The sequence below is a fragment of the Chrysoperla carnea genome, chromosome 3 (assembly GCF_905475395.1).
Source record: "Chrysoperla carnea chromosome 3, inChrCarn1.1, whole genome shotgun sequence".
NCBI lineage: Eukaryota > Metazoa > Arthropoda > Insecta > Neuroptera > Chrysopidae > Chrysoperla > Chrysoperla carnea.
In genome coordinates this window covers 56,427,600-56,444,797 of record NC_058339.1, presented here as the reverse complement: position 1 = coordinate 56,444,797, position 17,198 = coordinate 56,427,600, and the positions used below count along the sequence as shown (strand labels likewise).

The window sequence follows — 17,198 nt, the reverse complement described above, 5'->3', positions numbered from 1 at the left end:
CAAAATATTAAAATAAAGCAGATTGAGGTACGTTTTACCTTTAAAAAATTTCTAAACGTCAAATGACCTTCATTTTAGCGTACAGCGCCAATTTGAAAGTACAATTAGATATCAGATATGGAAAATCTAAAATTCTGCTAACGATTTAAGTTTACTTTGTTATTGCAGTATTTTCAATAATATTTCGTAAAGAAAATTTTAAGTCCCAATTCCTCAAGTAAACATACAAACAACTACTTGAAGAATCTTTAATAAGGATTTTTAGCATACGAGAGTACTACAAAAAAGTTTAATTTTGATCTGCATCATTAATTTTCTTATATAAATATTTCTAAACCATTTCTTATAAAAATAATAACATATTTTTCTATTTACAAAATTTTTGGAAAGGTATCGGTTAAATTTCGCCTTACAATGACTAGTATGAGGTAAAACAGACTTATATGGTTTGTCAAGGACTTGTCATAAATTGTCATTTGATAATTGTGTGTTCTAAAACTTTTATTAATGGTAGTAATTGTTTTTTGAATAAAAACATCATTTTATACATTTTCACCGCACAAAACTAATTAATTATATAAGACAAAAAGAGTATTGTCGATATGTATGAAAATAAATAATTGGAATGTAATTCATTATTTGCTACCAAACTGAAGATAATAGGGGTAAAATGTGATAATATCAAAAGCAATAATATCCCACCACCGATTATGAGTGGCGCAGGTACATTCAGTATTAAAATTTCCGAAATGAATTCAATGCATTGAAATCGAAATAAAAATAGATATGTTGGAAAATTGGTGTGTAGTACTTATGTTCGTAATTTTACGTTCTAAGTTTCATTAAACATTCTTTCGCTCAGTGAAACTGGCTCTATGTACTTCATTAGTGTTATTACTTAAAATGAAAAAATCAGTACTTATTTTTATCATTTGATAGTTAATGTTCAAAAATAATCTCTTTTTTTTGAAATTCATATATCAGTATTTTTGTGTATTTTTTTCCTAATCAAACAAATTTTCAAAATAGTTTTAACTGTGAAAATGGGTAAATCGGAATTCGACAACTTGTGCAAAATGGATAAATCAGAAAAACGTGTCTACAGATTAGTATTAACAGGAGGTAGGAAATTAACCGTTTACAATTTTTGGTTTTTGAATAATATCTTATTTTTCATTAGAGAAATGCCACCACGTGCGTTTTTTATTAATGTAACAATTGAATTTTTTTAGCATTTTGGTAATTTGGTACACGTAATTTTTTTTCATGATCAGTTCATTTCCCTTTTTATAGGCCCATGTGGAGGTAAAACAACCGGACAGTCAAGATTATCCACATTTTTTGAAAATATGGGGTGGAAGGTATGTTTTATTATGAACAATTTCTCTTACATTTTGAATGAATGCATTTTTTATTTGGATTTAAAATTTTAAGAGTGTACATCTTTAATTTTTCTTCCAAAACAGTATATTATAAAGAATTTTATATGTATTAATTATTAAGTTATCGAAATTTTTTTTAATTTATTGGCTACATTGAATAATTTCCCGCTTTTTTGCTCCCTTAAAAGTTTTGAAAAATAAAATGCATAATTATCAGGAGCGGACTTGGTGTATTTACTATTTTATCATTTATAAAATGGTTTAACAAGACATGTATCCTTTACGTAGAGGTAATTAGAAGTCAAAGTACAACCAAATCATTGAAAGAAGTGTAACGCTAATTTTTATTTAAATTTATGCATTTGGTGTATGACTCTAAAAGTCGGTAATATTTATTAATGCATATGTGATTGTTCGTAGAAAACATAAATTTATTTTTTATTTAAAATATATTTTTTTTAAATTTATTGCGGATGCTGGGTTTGATCCCGGTACCTCTCGCATTAGAAGCGGGTTACTTATCTTAGCTACAAAAAACTGTTAATACTATTATATATTTATATTATTATTTTCTTAATGTAAGCCTACAAAAAACTTTATTTTTTGATGGAGATGATATCTAGGAGCGACTACATAATTTAATATTACTGACTCTCGTGTAATACGTTTGATTTTTCAATCTTAAGAATTGGGTCTGGTGGATTCAGTTAAGAAAGCGCGACCGCTATCTCTGTTAATTTAGTTCAGTTATTTATTTTTTCTGTGGTAAGAAAGAGATAAATAATGTCTGAGGATGCCAAATTTACAGAGAGAAGTGCGTGCAATTAAAAAAAAATTCATGTTTTTAGACAGTGTGCTGTACAAGGCCATTATGTTTAAATTTGAAAAAAGTATATTTTGTTAAAATACGTTGACAAATTATTCAACAAGTTAAAAATAAAAGAGATTTTTCCAACAATATTTATATTATTTATAATTCAATTCACTCTATTAATTAAAAAGATTGAAAAAATTGTTTAAAGTTATACTGTTTTTTATCAAATTTAGATAAGTTTAATTTATTTATGCAAGTCGACTTTTGCCATATTTGACGAATAAAATCAGTCATTTTTCAATGGCTTTTGTCATTTTTGTCAAAAAATAGGATACGTCTTATTACTCTTTACACCAGACCAACAAAAAATAAATAATACCACCAATAGCAAAAAAACCACTCATTGATCTGGATAAAAAGTTTTGAAGTGTTTATTGCCAACCGCCACGAATATTCTTGACTATAAAACACGGACGTAAATGCATTCAAAACTGGTTAATAAATGTTAAAATTTTACAAATGAAAAATTTAAAAATAATCTGTAATAATTATCTTTTATTATTATTGATCAAAAATAACTTCCCTTGGATACGGATGACTTATATCCAAAGCATAGCATGGATGTCCCATGCTAGGATATCCATGTATATAGTTGGAGTCACAGATTGAGAATTTTCTCTCGCGCCCTGTGGTCCAAGGGTTGACCATGCTTTTAATGGGATCGAGCTAAGACAGGTCTGTTTTATGGCCCTTGTAAAGACACGGATATCCATGGCTAGTGTAAATGGTAGCACCGAAAAAAGTTTTTGTGGTACTCTTAGAATATGAAACATTTTATTATATTATTTTTTTTGTTATATATATGTAATCTAATAGATGTTTTAAAAGTTTAAGAATAAAGTATGACGTCACATGTCATGAAAAGGCCTACTAAGGGTTGAATAACATAAGTTTAGGATTCAAACAAAAAGTTTTACAAGTTAGTCAAAATTTAAATTTAGCGAAATGATTATTTGACAATTTTGTTATTATTTAGTTTAATGTTATTAAGGGGACATATACCCAGTCCTAGTCGATAATGAAATTTATATAATTTAAAAATCCCCCGACAAATGCTGTTTTTTCAATGTAGCTTGAAAAAAAAAACTTGAACCGATTTTCTTGAAATATAGCTAAGAACACTCTCGATTAAATTACCTCTCAAGAAAAAAAATTTAACAAATTCAAACGCAGACAGACACACATATGACACCACTCTTTTTGCGTCGGGGTTTTCAAAAATAGTACATTTTGAAGTTTTTTTCTTTTGAATAACATTTAAATACATTGATTGTCTGGCGGTAAGCATCAAAATTTTGGACTTGGTCATCTGAAGCAAACGGACAAACGTAAATCGTTAATAAATCATATAAATTTAAAACTTTTGATTTTTAACAAAAAGGGAATTTTTGGAAAAACAATTGGTGGAAAGAGATAAGCTTCGATCGGACGTAGGACATTTTGGTTTTAAATAACTGATTTAAATTTCAGTACAATTTGTTCAGCTATCTCCGAAAAATACTGTCCACAGTTTAAAGTTTTTAAAAAACCTACAGAACGCTCGAGTAGGTTTCACTAGATTTTGTATCAATCAATATAGATTCATAAAAGGGAATAAATTCAAAATTGACTTCCTCAAAATTTCGACTGCGGCCCCCCTTAATAAACCATAATTTCAGTCCGTAATTGTTAATGTTGAGCTCATCCAATCTGAAAAAAACAAATAAATCTAAATAGGTCAATATACAAAATTGTATTCTTGTAGCCAATAATATGGTTAGTTAGACTTAGTATGAATGTACTAAGAGTGCCAACTTTTTTAATTTAGATCAAATAATTAAAAAAAATTATTTTTACATTAAATAAAAACTCAAAATAATAAATTTTCATGTAAGAATTTTGCAAATCTTCGTTAATTTTTAAATACATGAAAAGTAAAAAAAAATAGTTGGCATTCAAGTAGTTAGCGAATTTCTCAGGGTGGTAAAATTTAGACATAGTACGCAAAAATTGCATAATTGTTCACAGGTGTTCCGAGTGCCGGAGACGGCCACGGTTCTACTCAGGTACGATAATTCTGCTCTTTCTACTGAATTCTAATATTGGTATTCAGAGTAGATATTTTCATCTTAATTATTTTTATTAGATTCAATCAAATAGTATTATCAATTTTCAAAAATAAATTATCATGAAACATATAATTAATTATTCAATTAAATGTAAAATCAAATTTTGTTTATTAAAAAAGAAATTTAATTATGATTGAAATATTATTTTTTACACGTTTTTCATAATTTTTTATGTTTTTCTTACAGTGGAGGTGTCAAATTTTCCGACCTGTCTGAACAAGAAGGTAAGAATTTTGTTTATTTGAATACTTAACTTTATTTTATTTATTTACTTAAAGAACTTAAGAGAAAATGAAATTATGTATATTATGTATTATCAGTTAAATTGGGAAGATTAATATCTCTTAAAACAAGTCGTTCAGGTGGGTGTGATCCTTAATGACTAATCTACACAATCAAAAGAGTTTTCTATCGATAAAAATTATGAAATATCATTCTATCAAATTAGGAATAACTTAGGAAAAGCATATCCAGTGGCAAAGATAATTATATTTTTAATTGGAATAAAAAAAGTCTTCTACTGCCACCTTTTAACGTAGCGTATAAGTAAGAGGTAACAGTCACAGATGGCAGTGATGGAACTGTCATCAGACCATATTCTCTTAAGGTATTTTATATGCTTTAAAAATATTGTCTACTCATTTACTGAAAAGAGAATTTAATGTATTATTAAAAGTCAACAATTGAAAACTTGCATCAAATACTATGGATAATATAATTCATTGGGGAAATTATTGCTGCTGTAAACATTATCCACCGGTCTATTGATACGAGAACACTCGTATCAATAGACCTCGTTTGAATTCTAAAGCGGTGACCCCACACGCGCTATAACTTTCCAAGGTTGGGCCTCATTTAACTTAAACGTGATCTGCTTGCGCATGCTAGGTTAGAGAAATTGGACGCGGGCTGATCGCTGTACTACCTCTACTAAGGCAGGTTAACTCCCTACTATATCAGATATTACTCTCATTTCCAAATGAAGGTCTATTTCTCATAAATTTACCTCAGATCCAAACTTACAAATACACTGGCGTTTTTAGTGTTCACAAGCAGCATGTTTTAATGCCGCCTAAGAAATCAAGAAATTCTTTCGTTACAAAACCCGAACACAATAAAAAAAAGTTATTTAAATATAATTCAACATGTATATCGAATATTTATTCCATTTCACAATATTTATTACCGTAAATGACGTAATATCAATTATATATTTATCGCTCTCTTTACGCAAAAATATAATTTAAAAATATTCTTTAAACACTAGATAGATTATAAAATTTGGCATGGCCTTATTAAACTGTTCTAAATTTGGTATTTTTATTACACAGTACCTAAACGTCAAAATCAAAGGTCATCTTTTATAATATGATTGATCAGATGACTCTAGAAAAATATTTTTCAATTTTTTTTAAAAGTAAAAATGCAGCAATTATAAAATTGTCGCCCGTAAGAGTAATAGGTCGATAAATGACGACCATATCAATTGTATCAGTATTAAAACGTAAATAAAAATATGTGTAGGTATTACATTTCTTAAGTTTGTCAACTTCTAAAACGAAAAAAAAATGAGCTAAATTATAGTTGAAAAGTTAACAAAAACAAGCCAAAATGCTTTGTAATTATGCATTTTAAAGTGACAAGAGAACAAAATTATACTCTTTCTTACATCAAATGGAATTCGAAATTACTTAGAAGTCTTATTGTTTATTAATTTTGATAATTTTACATTGTCGAAAAAATAAGTCTAAAGCCTAATTGTCCCTGCCGCGAGACGGGCGTAGTTTAGGAAACAATAAGGAACGTGTTACACTGGTGTAATTCACATTATACCTGGTTTTAAATTTTTCTGTGTCGTAGTACCTCGTAGCCTGTTTTAACTTCTTGGTGCTCTAATTTTTCATTTTATATAGATTCTTTATCTGAAGTAAAATAGTTACAATTTTCAAGGTATACTTTAGTTGCTAAAATACTGTTTAGAAAAAAAATTCTAAAAAGATTAAGAATTCTAGAAAGTTATAAACGGTTTTTTTTTGTTAATAAATTTATCTAAAATTTTAGCAGTTTTTTTTCTCAATATTGAGTTCTAAAAATATATTATGGAAAAAAAAATTAAGTATCTATTTCGTTTGAATATCATGAATTCATTCAAAAATGCAAATTCAGGTTTTTTTTTGAATAATTACTGTTATAATAAGTCGATGTTTTTTATGAATCGTTTAAATTTGTATTTAAAACATAATTTATTAGCAAAAAACTATTAATTTATGTTGTACGTCATTAAATTAATTAAATATTAAGTAAACTTGACACATGCACTGTTATAAATCGTTCAATGACTTATTTGTTTTACATTTAAAATTTTATATACCTTATAGTAGTACTATCAAATAGTAAAACTAATCGATTAAGAAGCTACCTGACTATTTTTAGTAATCTTTAAAATGATTTATATGCAAAAACTATGCTGAAATAGGCTTTAGAGAAAAGTATTAAATTTAAGCAACCTCTTAAAAAACTCGGGATAAAATATTATAATTTAGCTGCTCTGTGCCTAAGGTCTGGGTCAAAATATTTTAGCTACAAAATTAAAATATTAAGTTCAGAAAATATGCTTTTTTATCATCTACAGCAACAATTAGTTCATATTGAATGCCGTATGATCAGAGCGACCTTCAGAAAAAATTATTTTTTTTATTACAATTTCTTCTATGTAAAGAGTTGATATTAAATATTATCTGCTTCACTCGTTTAAACCAAGGAGTCTACATTTCTCATATCAAATTCCGCATGTTAACAAAACTTTCGTTGTATTTCATTGTGCCCCATGAACAATTTTGATATGAAGCAAGGCTCGAATACTTTATTTTTAAGATAACACCATTTTCTTATGTCAAGTATTATGAGAAATATTTTACAAGTGAAATCATTTTTAATAAAAACTGAAAATAAAAGAGATAAATTCTCCAAATTATTTTCAAAAATCAAAATTTTTATCATAACTGAAGAATACTTAACTCATCAAAGGAAAATGATAATTGCGTTAAAATGACGGTCTGGCCTCATAAAATAAATCTGTGTAATTCATTCCTAAATTTTATTAAAATAAGATAAAACAGTATAGTTTCAGATTATTTATTTATAAAGAAGCATTCCTAACATACCGCTTGTGAGAAGAATAATTAGAATTCTCTTTTGTAAATATTGTAAACCACCTTAGGAGATGATTTTCGAAAAATTCCTTCTTAGTGCTCCCTTATGTCATTTAAGGTACGTTTGTACAAAATTCCATGCTTCTAAACCGAGCGGTTTCAGCTGTGCGTTGATTGATCAGTCAATTTCCATTTTTATCCAAGTTCTCCGACATAATGCTGGTTTATCTCAAAAAACAGAATTGCTATTACTCACTTTTGAAAGAGAAATACAATTTTTGTCAATTATAAGCCAAATATTAGCTAAACATTCAAAAAAGTCACACAAAATTTAGTGTATAGTTTTCGAGATTGTGCCTAAAACTCTATAGCATTAAACTTTCATCTTATTTCTAAAAAAGCACAGAACAAAGTATGACAAATAAATTATCTTAATGAAATTTAGAAGTGGTAAAACTTTTTACTGCGAAAATTACATTGTTCGAAACTTCGTATATTCATTTTGAATTAACGATGAAAAAATATTTTGGAATTCTCCCTGTGTAAAATTTAATGCCATTCAACGTCATTTCATCACAAGTGTGACAATCGAATTTTATGTAGGTAACTAATTAGATTAGTTCCTCGTGTATGTTAAGATCACTAAACAATTGAAAATACAACGTGACTGTCCTTATGAATGAGTGATTATAAAATGACCTTCAATAAACTATTATATCGAAAGAAGAAATGTAAAATGTAAATGTTGCTACAATTCATTTTATTTGTTACAAAAAGTATTTAATGATATAATTAATAGGTCTAGCGCCATTCGTAGTATTTGATAGTCATTTCACAACGGCGAGGAATTTGAGAGGTTGATTTGAAGGTCATGTCTTTCAGAGATCCTGAAATTGATATGTTTTATGATATAATTGGGAAAAGGTTTTTTAATCTCCAAACTACCATTGAAATTTTTCCGTCCAATAGATTCGTAGAAAATAGACTATGACAGTAGGACAGATAAACAGACACAAGAGTGATTCTAGAATAGTTCTTTTATACATCTTTGCTGACGGAACCCTAAAAATGCAAAAATCACCTTGTCTAACACTCAACAAAACAAAATTTCCGCCACTCTCCATCTTAAAAATTGCAATTGAAAATACGATTCATGCAGTTTTTATTCGATTTCTAAGACTTGAATATCAATTTTAAGCTTAAGGGGGTGGTCGATAAGAGGGTGCAAGGGGTGAATTTCCGTACACTTGGCATAAAATTTGTAACCAGCTACTCTCGAAAACGATATGTAATTCGATTATAATAAATAATACATGGTATTTTACCCCAACGATGGTCGATATGGGTGAAGGGGGTAAATTTCCGTAAATTTGACATAAAATTTGTAATCACCAACCCCAAAAATCTTTGTGATTCAATGTTGGAGTAAATTTCTTAAATGGGGAATCATCAGTGTTTTGTCTAGAGTCTCAGCACCCTTCTGTTTTAGTGAGTTACAGCTTAGCACAGTTGAATGTCCTGATTGTTGTTATGCATAGCTTGATCTGTTGCATGCCCTACGCAAAGTTCCACTAATTAGGCATTTCTAAATAGACTTAAATTTGCAGCCGTTTTGAAATGACTATCAAATACTGCACCTGGATCTAGGCTGTGAAGTGTTAACAAATTCATCACCATTTTTTAAATTCTTATTTCCTTAGTAATTATTTCTCATTGAGAATGACTAATTATGATAAATTATTTATTAAATATTGTCTAACAATATAAATGGACATAAAACAAAAAAAAATTGTTTAATAATTATTTTTGGTATCTCAAATAAATTAATAATATATAAAATTTTTTCTTTTTTAAAAAATGACACGAGGCAGCAATTATACATGATGAGTATATTGTCATCAAATTTTGAATAATTGTAAATGATTATACAAAGGTTTAAAATTCTTTACAAAATTAGTTTTTGCTTTATTTCGTTTTTTTTGCTAAATTTTTGTTATTTTTGTAAGTTACTAAGGCAAATTAACAGAGAGGCTACAAACTGAGAATTATCAGCGAATATCATTGATTCTTATCAAAATCTGTCATTTTTATATTTTAATTGCCTTGGACAATGTCTTTTTATCCAAATCATAAACAAACTTTTTATAATTTTTTTGAATTTTGTGTTTGGATATGATGTGTTCGGATTTTAGTGATGTTCTTAAAAAGGTGTAAAGAAATTCGAAATTTTTATTGTCTCTGTTTTAGTAGGAAAACTTACCTTGAAAAAAATTTTACCATTTGTTTTTCGTCTATCTCGAAAAAAAAGGAGAACTTTTAAAAATTCTAAGGCAAGTATTTAAGCCACAATGACAATTTGTAATGCCTGGATATAAAACACCTGCGCCTGGAGGATCATTGATTCTGATCAACCTTTGACTTTTTTAATTTGTCTAATTTGGATAACAAATAAATCCTTGAAGAATTTCGTAATTGCAATCCTTTCAACGTAAATACGAAAGTGATGTTGGAACCCCTTTCCATGATTGATTGATTCCCCTAATCATTTACGTTCTGGAGTCCGGAAACCTTACCTTTAACATTAGAGAATAGAGAATATTTTGCTGAAATATATTTAAAAGTCAATTTTTGAATATTGGTGTACCGACAGTTAACGGATCTGCGGGTCTTACTTATTCATTTAGCAGCATTAAAAAAATTTTAATAATCAACATGTTCTTATAAAGTATTAGAAATTATTGAATTTAGCACTGTGTCATCAACTAATGCTAATCAAATCTAACGATGCTAATTTTGTAATTAAATTCCACATTTAAAAAATACTTATTCTTTCCGTGTAGAATTTAAGGACTTACTATTTTTAATACATGTTCTCCTTATATTAATTTAGGAACTTTTGATTTTTTTTCACCACTTTTCTTCGAAATTTGTAGTTTGTTGTTTTCAGCCACGAATACAGGGTAGCGACGTGGGTTGCGGTAATTACGATCAAGTTTTGTATTTTTGCGAATGCAAATATTTATGTCCAATATTCACATGCGAATATTAATTTTTAAATTAAGCGCTCACAAATTGATATATATTAACTTAAAACATATAATTCTTCATTAAAAGAGTTCGTCGTATAAGTCTATTAAAAACAATCACGCAAGTCCATAAAAAGCAAACTTAAGTTTGTTTTGCTTTGAGGTTAGTTTGCTATAATTGTATTTGTTGAACAGTCTATAAAGTCTTATTGGTTGTTGGCAAAACATTCGCATCGTTTCTTGCGAATGCAAAAGTTAAAAAATATGCGAATATTCGTCAATATTCGTTATCCTAAAGTTTTGTTTAAGGATGTTAATAATTAATTATCGTTTGCCGGATTCAATTTCCGGCTAATTATTTCAATCAGTGAAAAAATAATGTTTATATAGACTTTAATGCACTTAAATGTGCTCTTGCCAATTTAGAAACTCATTTAGGGGAAATCTGATAATCCTTAAACGATTGAACAGTTTTCATTAAATATAGAAAATCCACGCGTTGAAGTAAGAGGATTCAATTATTCTAATGGATAATAAAATTATTAAATTATAATACTTGATATAATAAAATAGTAATAATACAGCTTAATAATTAAAATTTATGGAATCATTGGTGGGATTGACATTATAACATTAATTAAATAAGATTTATAAAATATTATTTTAATCTCTGACCTGTTATATTTTCAATTATAAATATCAAGCTGACATGACACATATAGCTCAAAACCTCACGCCAATATTTTACTAATAAATGTGTAACCTTGACCTATTATGTATTAAAATAAATTATATATTTAAATGAGCTGAGTCTATTATTTTATATTCTGTCTATTTAACAAAAACCGGTAAATAGGAAAATATTAAATGTAATAAATACATTTCCATAATGTTTTTTGACAACAAAATATGAAAAATAATTACAGGCACTCTGTTTTTAAAAGATTTTAAACATTTAGTTACGTTTTAGTCTAGACCGGAAGCTGTATTAATTCGAAAACTTAAAATAATAACAACAAATGGAAAGGACACTTTGCCAATTTTATGAAATTAATTCAATAATTATTTATTAAATGGTGGAAAGAAAGTTTGCCAATTTTAATTTAGTAAAATTATTAAATTTTAATGAAATTAATGATTTATGTTTTACGAAAAAAAAATACTCCATTGCTGTTCGTATACCTTTCAAATAATACAAATTCTGAAGGACTTAAGCGGTTCAACCGGCAAAAAAATCTATATTGTTTTGCTCGGCGTGTGTTGTTGTTTCGGTACATACTGTATTAAATAGAGTAATTTTTCATAATTAAGGATGTACAAGATCTGAAGTAATTTCCAAAATATGGAAAATTTTGTTTAATTATTTATCTTTCGTCGCCCTATTAGCTCAGTTGGTTAAGGAGTAACTAATTCTGTCCGCGGTATGCTTAGGGTAGCGGGTTCGATTCCCGCCGTCGCAACAAATTTAATTTAATTAATAGTTGTGATGGGCTGATGTAGTGCATGGTATATGTATGAAGGAGGAGCACTCAGCCTCTGAAATTGAGGAGCTGATAGATGAAATTATCAGCGGAGTGCTGGTGAAACACATATATGGTATCACAATGGGCTCTATAACCTAAGTGTGTCCTTCGTGGACAGCCAATGTAACCTAGCCTATCTTTCGATATTTCGAAAACCAAGGCAGATATCGAAAAAGTTTATTCTTATTTTTCGTCTACATTCATGAAGTTAAAACTAAATTAATCATCAAAGTGAAAATAAGGTATAAATAATTTCAACCACAAGTCTAAACTTGGCTCTTGTACTACCTTAACCATACAATACATTTTGCATTGGTATGTTTAACAATAAATCTTTGATGATAATTATTATAAATTGTATTAACATTTAATTAAATATTTTATAAACATTTTATATCAATGTATATGATTTAACTCTATTTTAAAACAACAGGTGATTTTTTGTATTATTCATATATGTAATACAATAGTTACGTCCGCAACAAAGTCCAATCAAACTTTCTTGTACTACAACGTTGCCAATAAATTGTTTAAGGATTCCGTATTTTATTTACCAAATAATTTAAATATGGTCCTTGTTGTTATTCTGCTCATGGCTAGATTTTGTAAGAATTATTAAAATAAGTTTTCAAACAAAGATTTCATTAGCTATGTAATAATATTGTCTATATTTTACAGAAAAATATAAAAAATGTAGACAATATCCCTTTTCTATCACAATCTCTATCCCTATATATTATAAAAGTGAAAGTAAGGATGTTTGTTTGTTACGAGTTCATGATAAAAATAATGCATGGGTTTAAATGAAACTTAACAATATAACCCATACATCAGAATAACACATGAGCTATAATTTATAAAGATATAGGTATTAATAATAAAAAAAATTTTTTAATTAAATTTAGTCTATGACATTTCACTACGCCATCTATGAGCATTATTTTGAACCATAAATTAAAGATTTCTGTAAAAATGTTAAACTATTTACAATTTATGGCCACCTTTTTTGATACACTCAATCAAGACTATATAACATTTCAAACAAAAATTTTAATATGTACATATATTTTACTTCTGTAAAAGTGTAAAACAATCCGTACCCCTATTTCAAGTGATATGGAAGGTGAATAAGTGAAAGCAAGAGAGGTAAAAAGTATAACGCGGTAGTCTTTACTTTTAAGCCCAGCGAAGCGGGCAGGTATCAAGCTAGTTATTACATAAATATTGAAATCTTTAAACTCAAATTAATAATATAATGAAAAGATATAGAAGTTATTTCTACACGCATCACTAAATTCGGTTCTGTATGCAACGATTACCTGTTTCATTTTTTGAGGGAGTGAATATAGTAGAAGATAGGACGGAAATTTCAATTTTATCATGAATGACTGATATCAAAATCAATTTCATAGTATTCGAAAGCGTTGAGATGAGCGGTGATTCATCGATGAAAAACGGTTATTGAAAAATTAACAAATAAATTTATTGATAGACTCATTAAAAATTGGCTTGTCAATCATAAAATTGTGAGTTGCCAATAGGTGTGGTAACATCCGCCCTTACTCATCACAGCCACGGGCTAAACTATTTATTCAAGATCAATGTAGATGAAATACTTATTAAGAACCATTAGTGTACATTTAGATTCATCCTTGACCAATGATTTTTCATTTTACAGTGTAAAATAACGGTCGTATATAAATACATTAGCACATTTACATTTACATGTGAAGTGAAAACTATGTCGACAATCGTGCTGCATGCTTTTCAAGCACGTTTTGATTCTAAATATAAATTTGTGGTGGTTATTTTACATTTTATCCGTTAATATATCATTGTTATTTGTCGACGGAAATTTTTTAGTTTTGTTTTGAAATTTTCAATACATTTTATTACATTTGTAATTTTCCTGTTAAATATATGTCTAAATTTAATTTTAAAATTTCATTATATCTAGTCTCATGTAATGTAAATTATATCCGAAACTAATTATATATTTTTGAAAATGATCGTACAAAAGCAATATTTCACAATGTTGTGAAATTATGACTGTCAAAAGGAAAATCAGTTAAAATTTACGCAATTAGAAAACAATTATTTATTGGTAAATCAATATAAAAAAATTGATTATTCTATTTGTCGCATACTATATTTCGAAGTATTTGTAGAGTACACATGCTTCGAAATATTGTATGCAAAAAATAGAATAATGCAATTTTTATACCATGTATATATGAAATAATCAAGGTATACTAACTTTAGTCCCAAGTTTGGAACGCTTTCAAGTATTGGTGAACAAAATTTTGGTATAGGTGTTCATAAAATCACCTAAATAGTCTATTTCCGGTTGTTCGTCCGTCCGTTAACACGATAACTCAAAAAACGAAAAGTTGAAATTTTTACAGCGTGTCCAGGACCCATCTTATAAACCGCTAGAGATAGAACAAAAATTTAATTGTAAAAAATGTTCCTTATAAAAGAATAAGCAACGTTTTGTTTGAAACATTTTTTTTTTTTTTGTAAACATCACTGTTTACCCGTGATGGCGCAAATTAGCTTAGAATTTTTATTTTTATTTTCCATCGACTGTTGAAAAAATCTATGAAAATATATCATCCATCTACCGTTTTACCGTAAGACCAATGTCAAATATGCCTTCTTTTGAAGTCATTTATTTATTTAAATAATCGGGCAAACTCCCTTAAAATTTAATCCAACTTCATATAAAAAAAAATCAAGCTTTTTTATTTAAATTAAAATTGCCTTGGTGCTTGTACATCCTTAATAAATTATTCAAAAAATATTATTGCTATTTTTCAAAAAGAAATAAAAACTTTTTTTTTCTTCAATCACATGTTTAATTGAATCACGAGTTTGTCGAAATAATTGGCATATTTTCAAAAAAAATACAATATTTATAAAAAGTTACTGTAAATTATTTATCGCCTACATTTCATTGTATTTATTCTACATATTATTGCTTCAAAGGAACTTAATTAAATGTTTTCCTATACTATTAATATATTTAATTTATTACAAACAGTTTGCGAGAAAAAATACTTATAAACTTTATTTATAAAAAAAAAAACTATATTTTAAAAACTATTTTTTAAACTTATTAAAAAAATTTGTCAAGTGAAACAAATTTCCAATTTCTGGTATTTTATCTCAATTATTTATACTTTTAATTTAATGTGGATTAATTAAATAATCATTTCCTTTTTTAATTTGACTGCAATTACCGCCACCTTGAATAGTTAAATGTTTTATTGCATATTAATTAATATTTAAAAGCTTAAGTAATTATGTTGATGGCATTTGAAATAAGTACCTATATTGTTCTATTGGAATAATTTTTTTGGTTATTTCATTAACAAACTAAGAAAATTTTTAAACAAAAACTGCTTAAATTAAAATATCTCAATTATACACTTTATTCAAAAAGCTTTCCACTTAGCCGGGTAAGAATTCTCAAAATCGTAAACTTTATTATCCAAAAGCGATATTTATATCGCGAATAACTCAAAAATATGTATTTTCTGATAAAACTACAGTGAATGTTTTGTTTAGAATTCATTGATTTGTTTCTGGAGCTATTTAGATTGTCGCAATTTCCTTCAAAAAAGAGTGGGAGTCTTTCGTAAAAAGACTCTTCTTTTTTTAATAGCGAGAAAAATGAATTGTAATAATTTCGAAATCTAATAGGGAACCATGCGGATCATTATCATACGGAACTATCTATTAAGATTTCTTTAAGGTTGAATACTATTAGGAGATGAAAAACCCAAGGGGGACATTAATTCGTCTCGCGATATTTTCACTAATTATAAGACCTGATTCTAATGATTCTTTTTCTATTGGATAGGAGAAGGAATTCATAAATTTAGAAATTTCAAACTTTTAGGTGACTTCGCTAAAAAGTACAAAATAAAAATTGTGAAATACTTCTATCAATTACATTTTGAAGTCGACCTACAAAGAAATTATTGATAGAGATTTTCAAAATTTTTGAAATACGCTCTTATTTCATCAACCCGTACTTTCTGGATTAATCAGACAATAAAGATTTCCAAATAATATACTTAATTTTGTAATTTTAAAAGCCTTGAAGTAATATATAGCTACTTAATAAATTGTATCAATGGATTAATAAAACAATATCTTATCAACAAAAATAATTGCAATTTTATCAATAGCCTCATGATTATTTATTTTAATATTGTCATAATTTTAATTACTGTATTATATATTGACTTTTGTTTACTTAATACTTTGGAAATAGTTAATATAAAAAAATTTGAATGCATAATGAATAATTAAAATATCAAATCGCATTTTCAAAACATATAATGATATGTCTAGATCATTGACTTTTTTGTAATCGGATTGAAAAGTAGAGTTATTACGGGATTATCTGATACTTCATAAAATCTATCGCAACGGTTTTTTTATTTAACTTATTATATAGGACCTGATATGAGCCTATTAGCTCAGTTGGTCGCCCTATAAGCTCAGTTGGTTAAAGCGTAACCAATTCCGTCCGCGGTATGCTTAGGGTAACGGGTTCGATTCCCGCCGTCGCAACAAAATTAATTTAATAAATAGCTGTGATGGGCTGATGTAGTGCATGGTATAAGCATGAAGGAGGTGCACTCAGCCTCTGAAATTGAGTAAGTACTTACATTCGAAATATTATAGTAATTCCCATAGTCCTGATTTTGGAGGCAAAGTCCTTAACAGTAGAGACTGCAGTAAAAATCTGGGCGCTATTTTCGATCAAAATATTTAATACTTGGACAGAGATTTAGTACTTGGATACTCCTCTTTTCTACGCCCATGTAAAAACATTTGTTTTGTTTGTAAATAGAGAACTTAATGTAATCGAAATTCTGTCAAAATATAAAGGCATTAAAGCCATTTACATTGGAACAATTTCAATTTTATATTTTAATTGCCGGTACATTTTTGGCAAAAACATTAAATATTGTCATTGTTTTAAAATTGAAAAACTGGATTACGTCAACCAATCTAGAAATATTATCTACATTCATGTTTATAAAAAAACACAAGTTTTTGGCACATATGAGACTAATGCCTTCAAAAATTTTCTTTTCTATCTTTTGGTAATTTTGC

General features: G+C 27.7%; 1 protein-coding gene across 2 annotated transcripts in view; it reads left to right on the top strand.

Moving 5' to 3' along the window:
* Nucleotides 1-835: 835 nt before the first annotated feature.
* The window catches only part of LOC123294809 (TRPL translocation defect protein 14), a 32,832-nt gene continuing 16,469 nt past the window's right edge, over nucleotides 836-17,198 (top strand). The window contains exons 1-4 of one of the 2 annotated variants that reach the window (XM_044875963.1): nucleotides 836-1,122; nucleotides 1,294-1,361; nucleotides 4,264-4,301; nucleotides 4,551-4,588. In XM_044875963.1, coding sequence (XP_044731898.1) covers nucleotides 1,044-1,122; nucleotides 1,294-1,361; nucleotides 4,264-4,301; nucleotides 4,551-4,588 — 223 coding nt within the window. In that variant the 5' untranslated portion in view covers nucleotides 836-1,043. The remainder of the gene's footprint in view (nucleotides 1,123-1,293; nucleotides 1,362-4,263; nucleotides 4,302-4,550; nucleotides 4,589-17,198) is intronic. The other variant, XM_044875964.1, reaches the window with a different exon arrangement.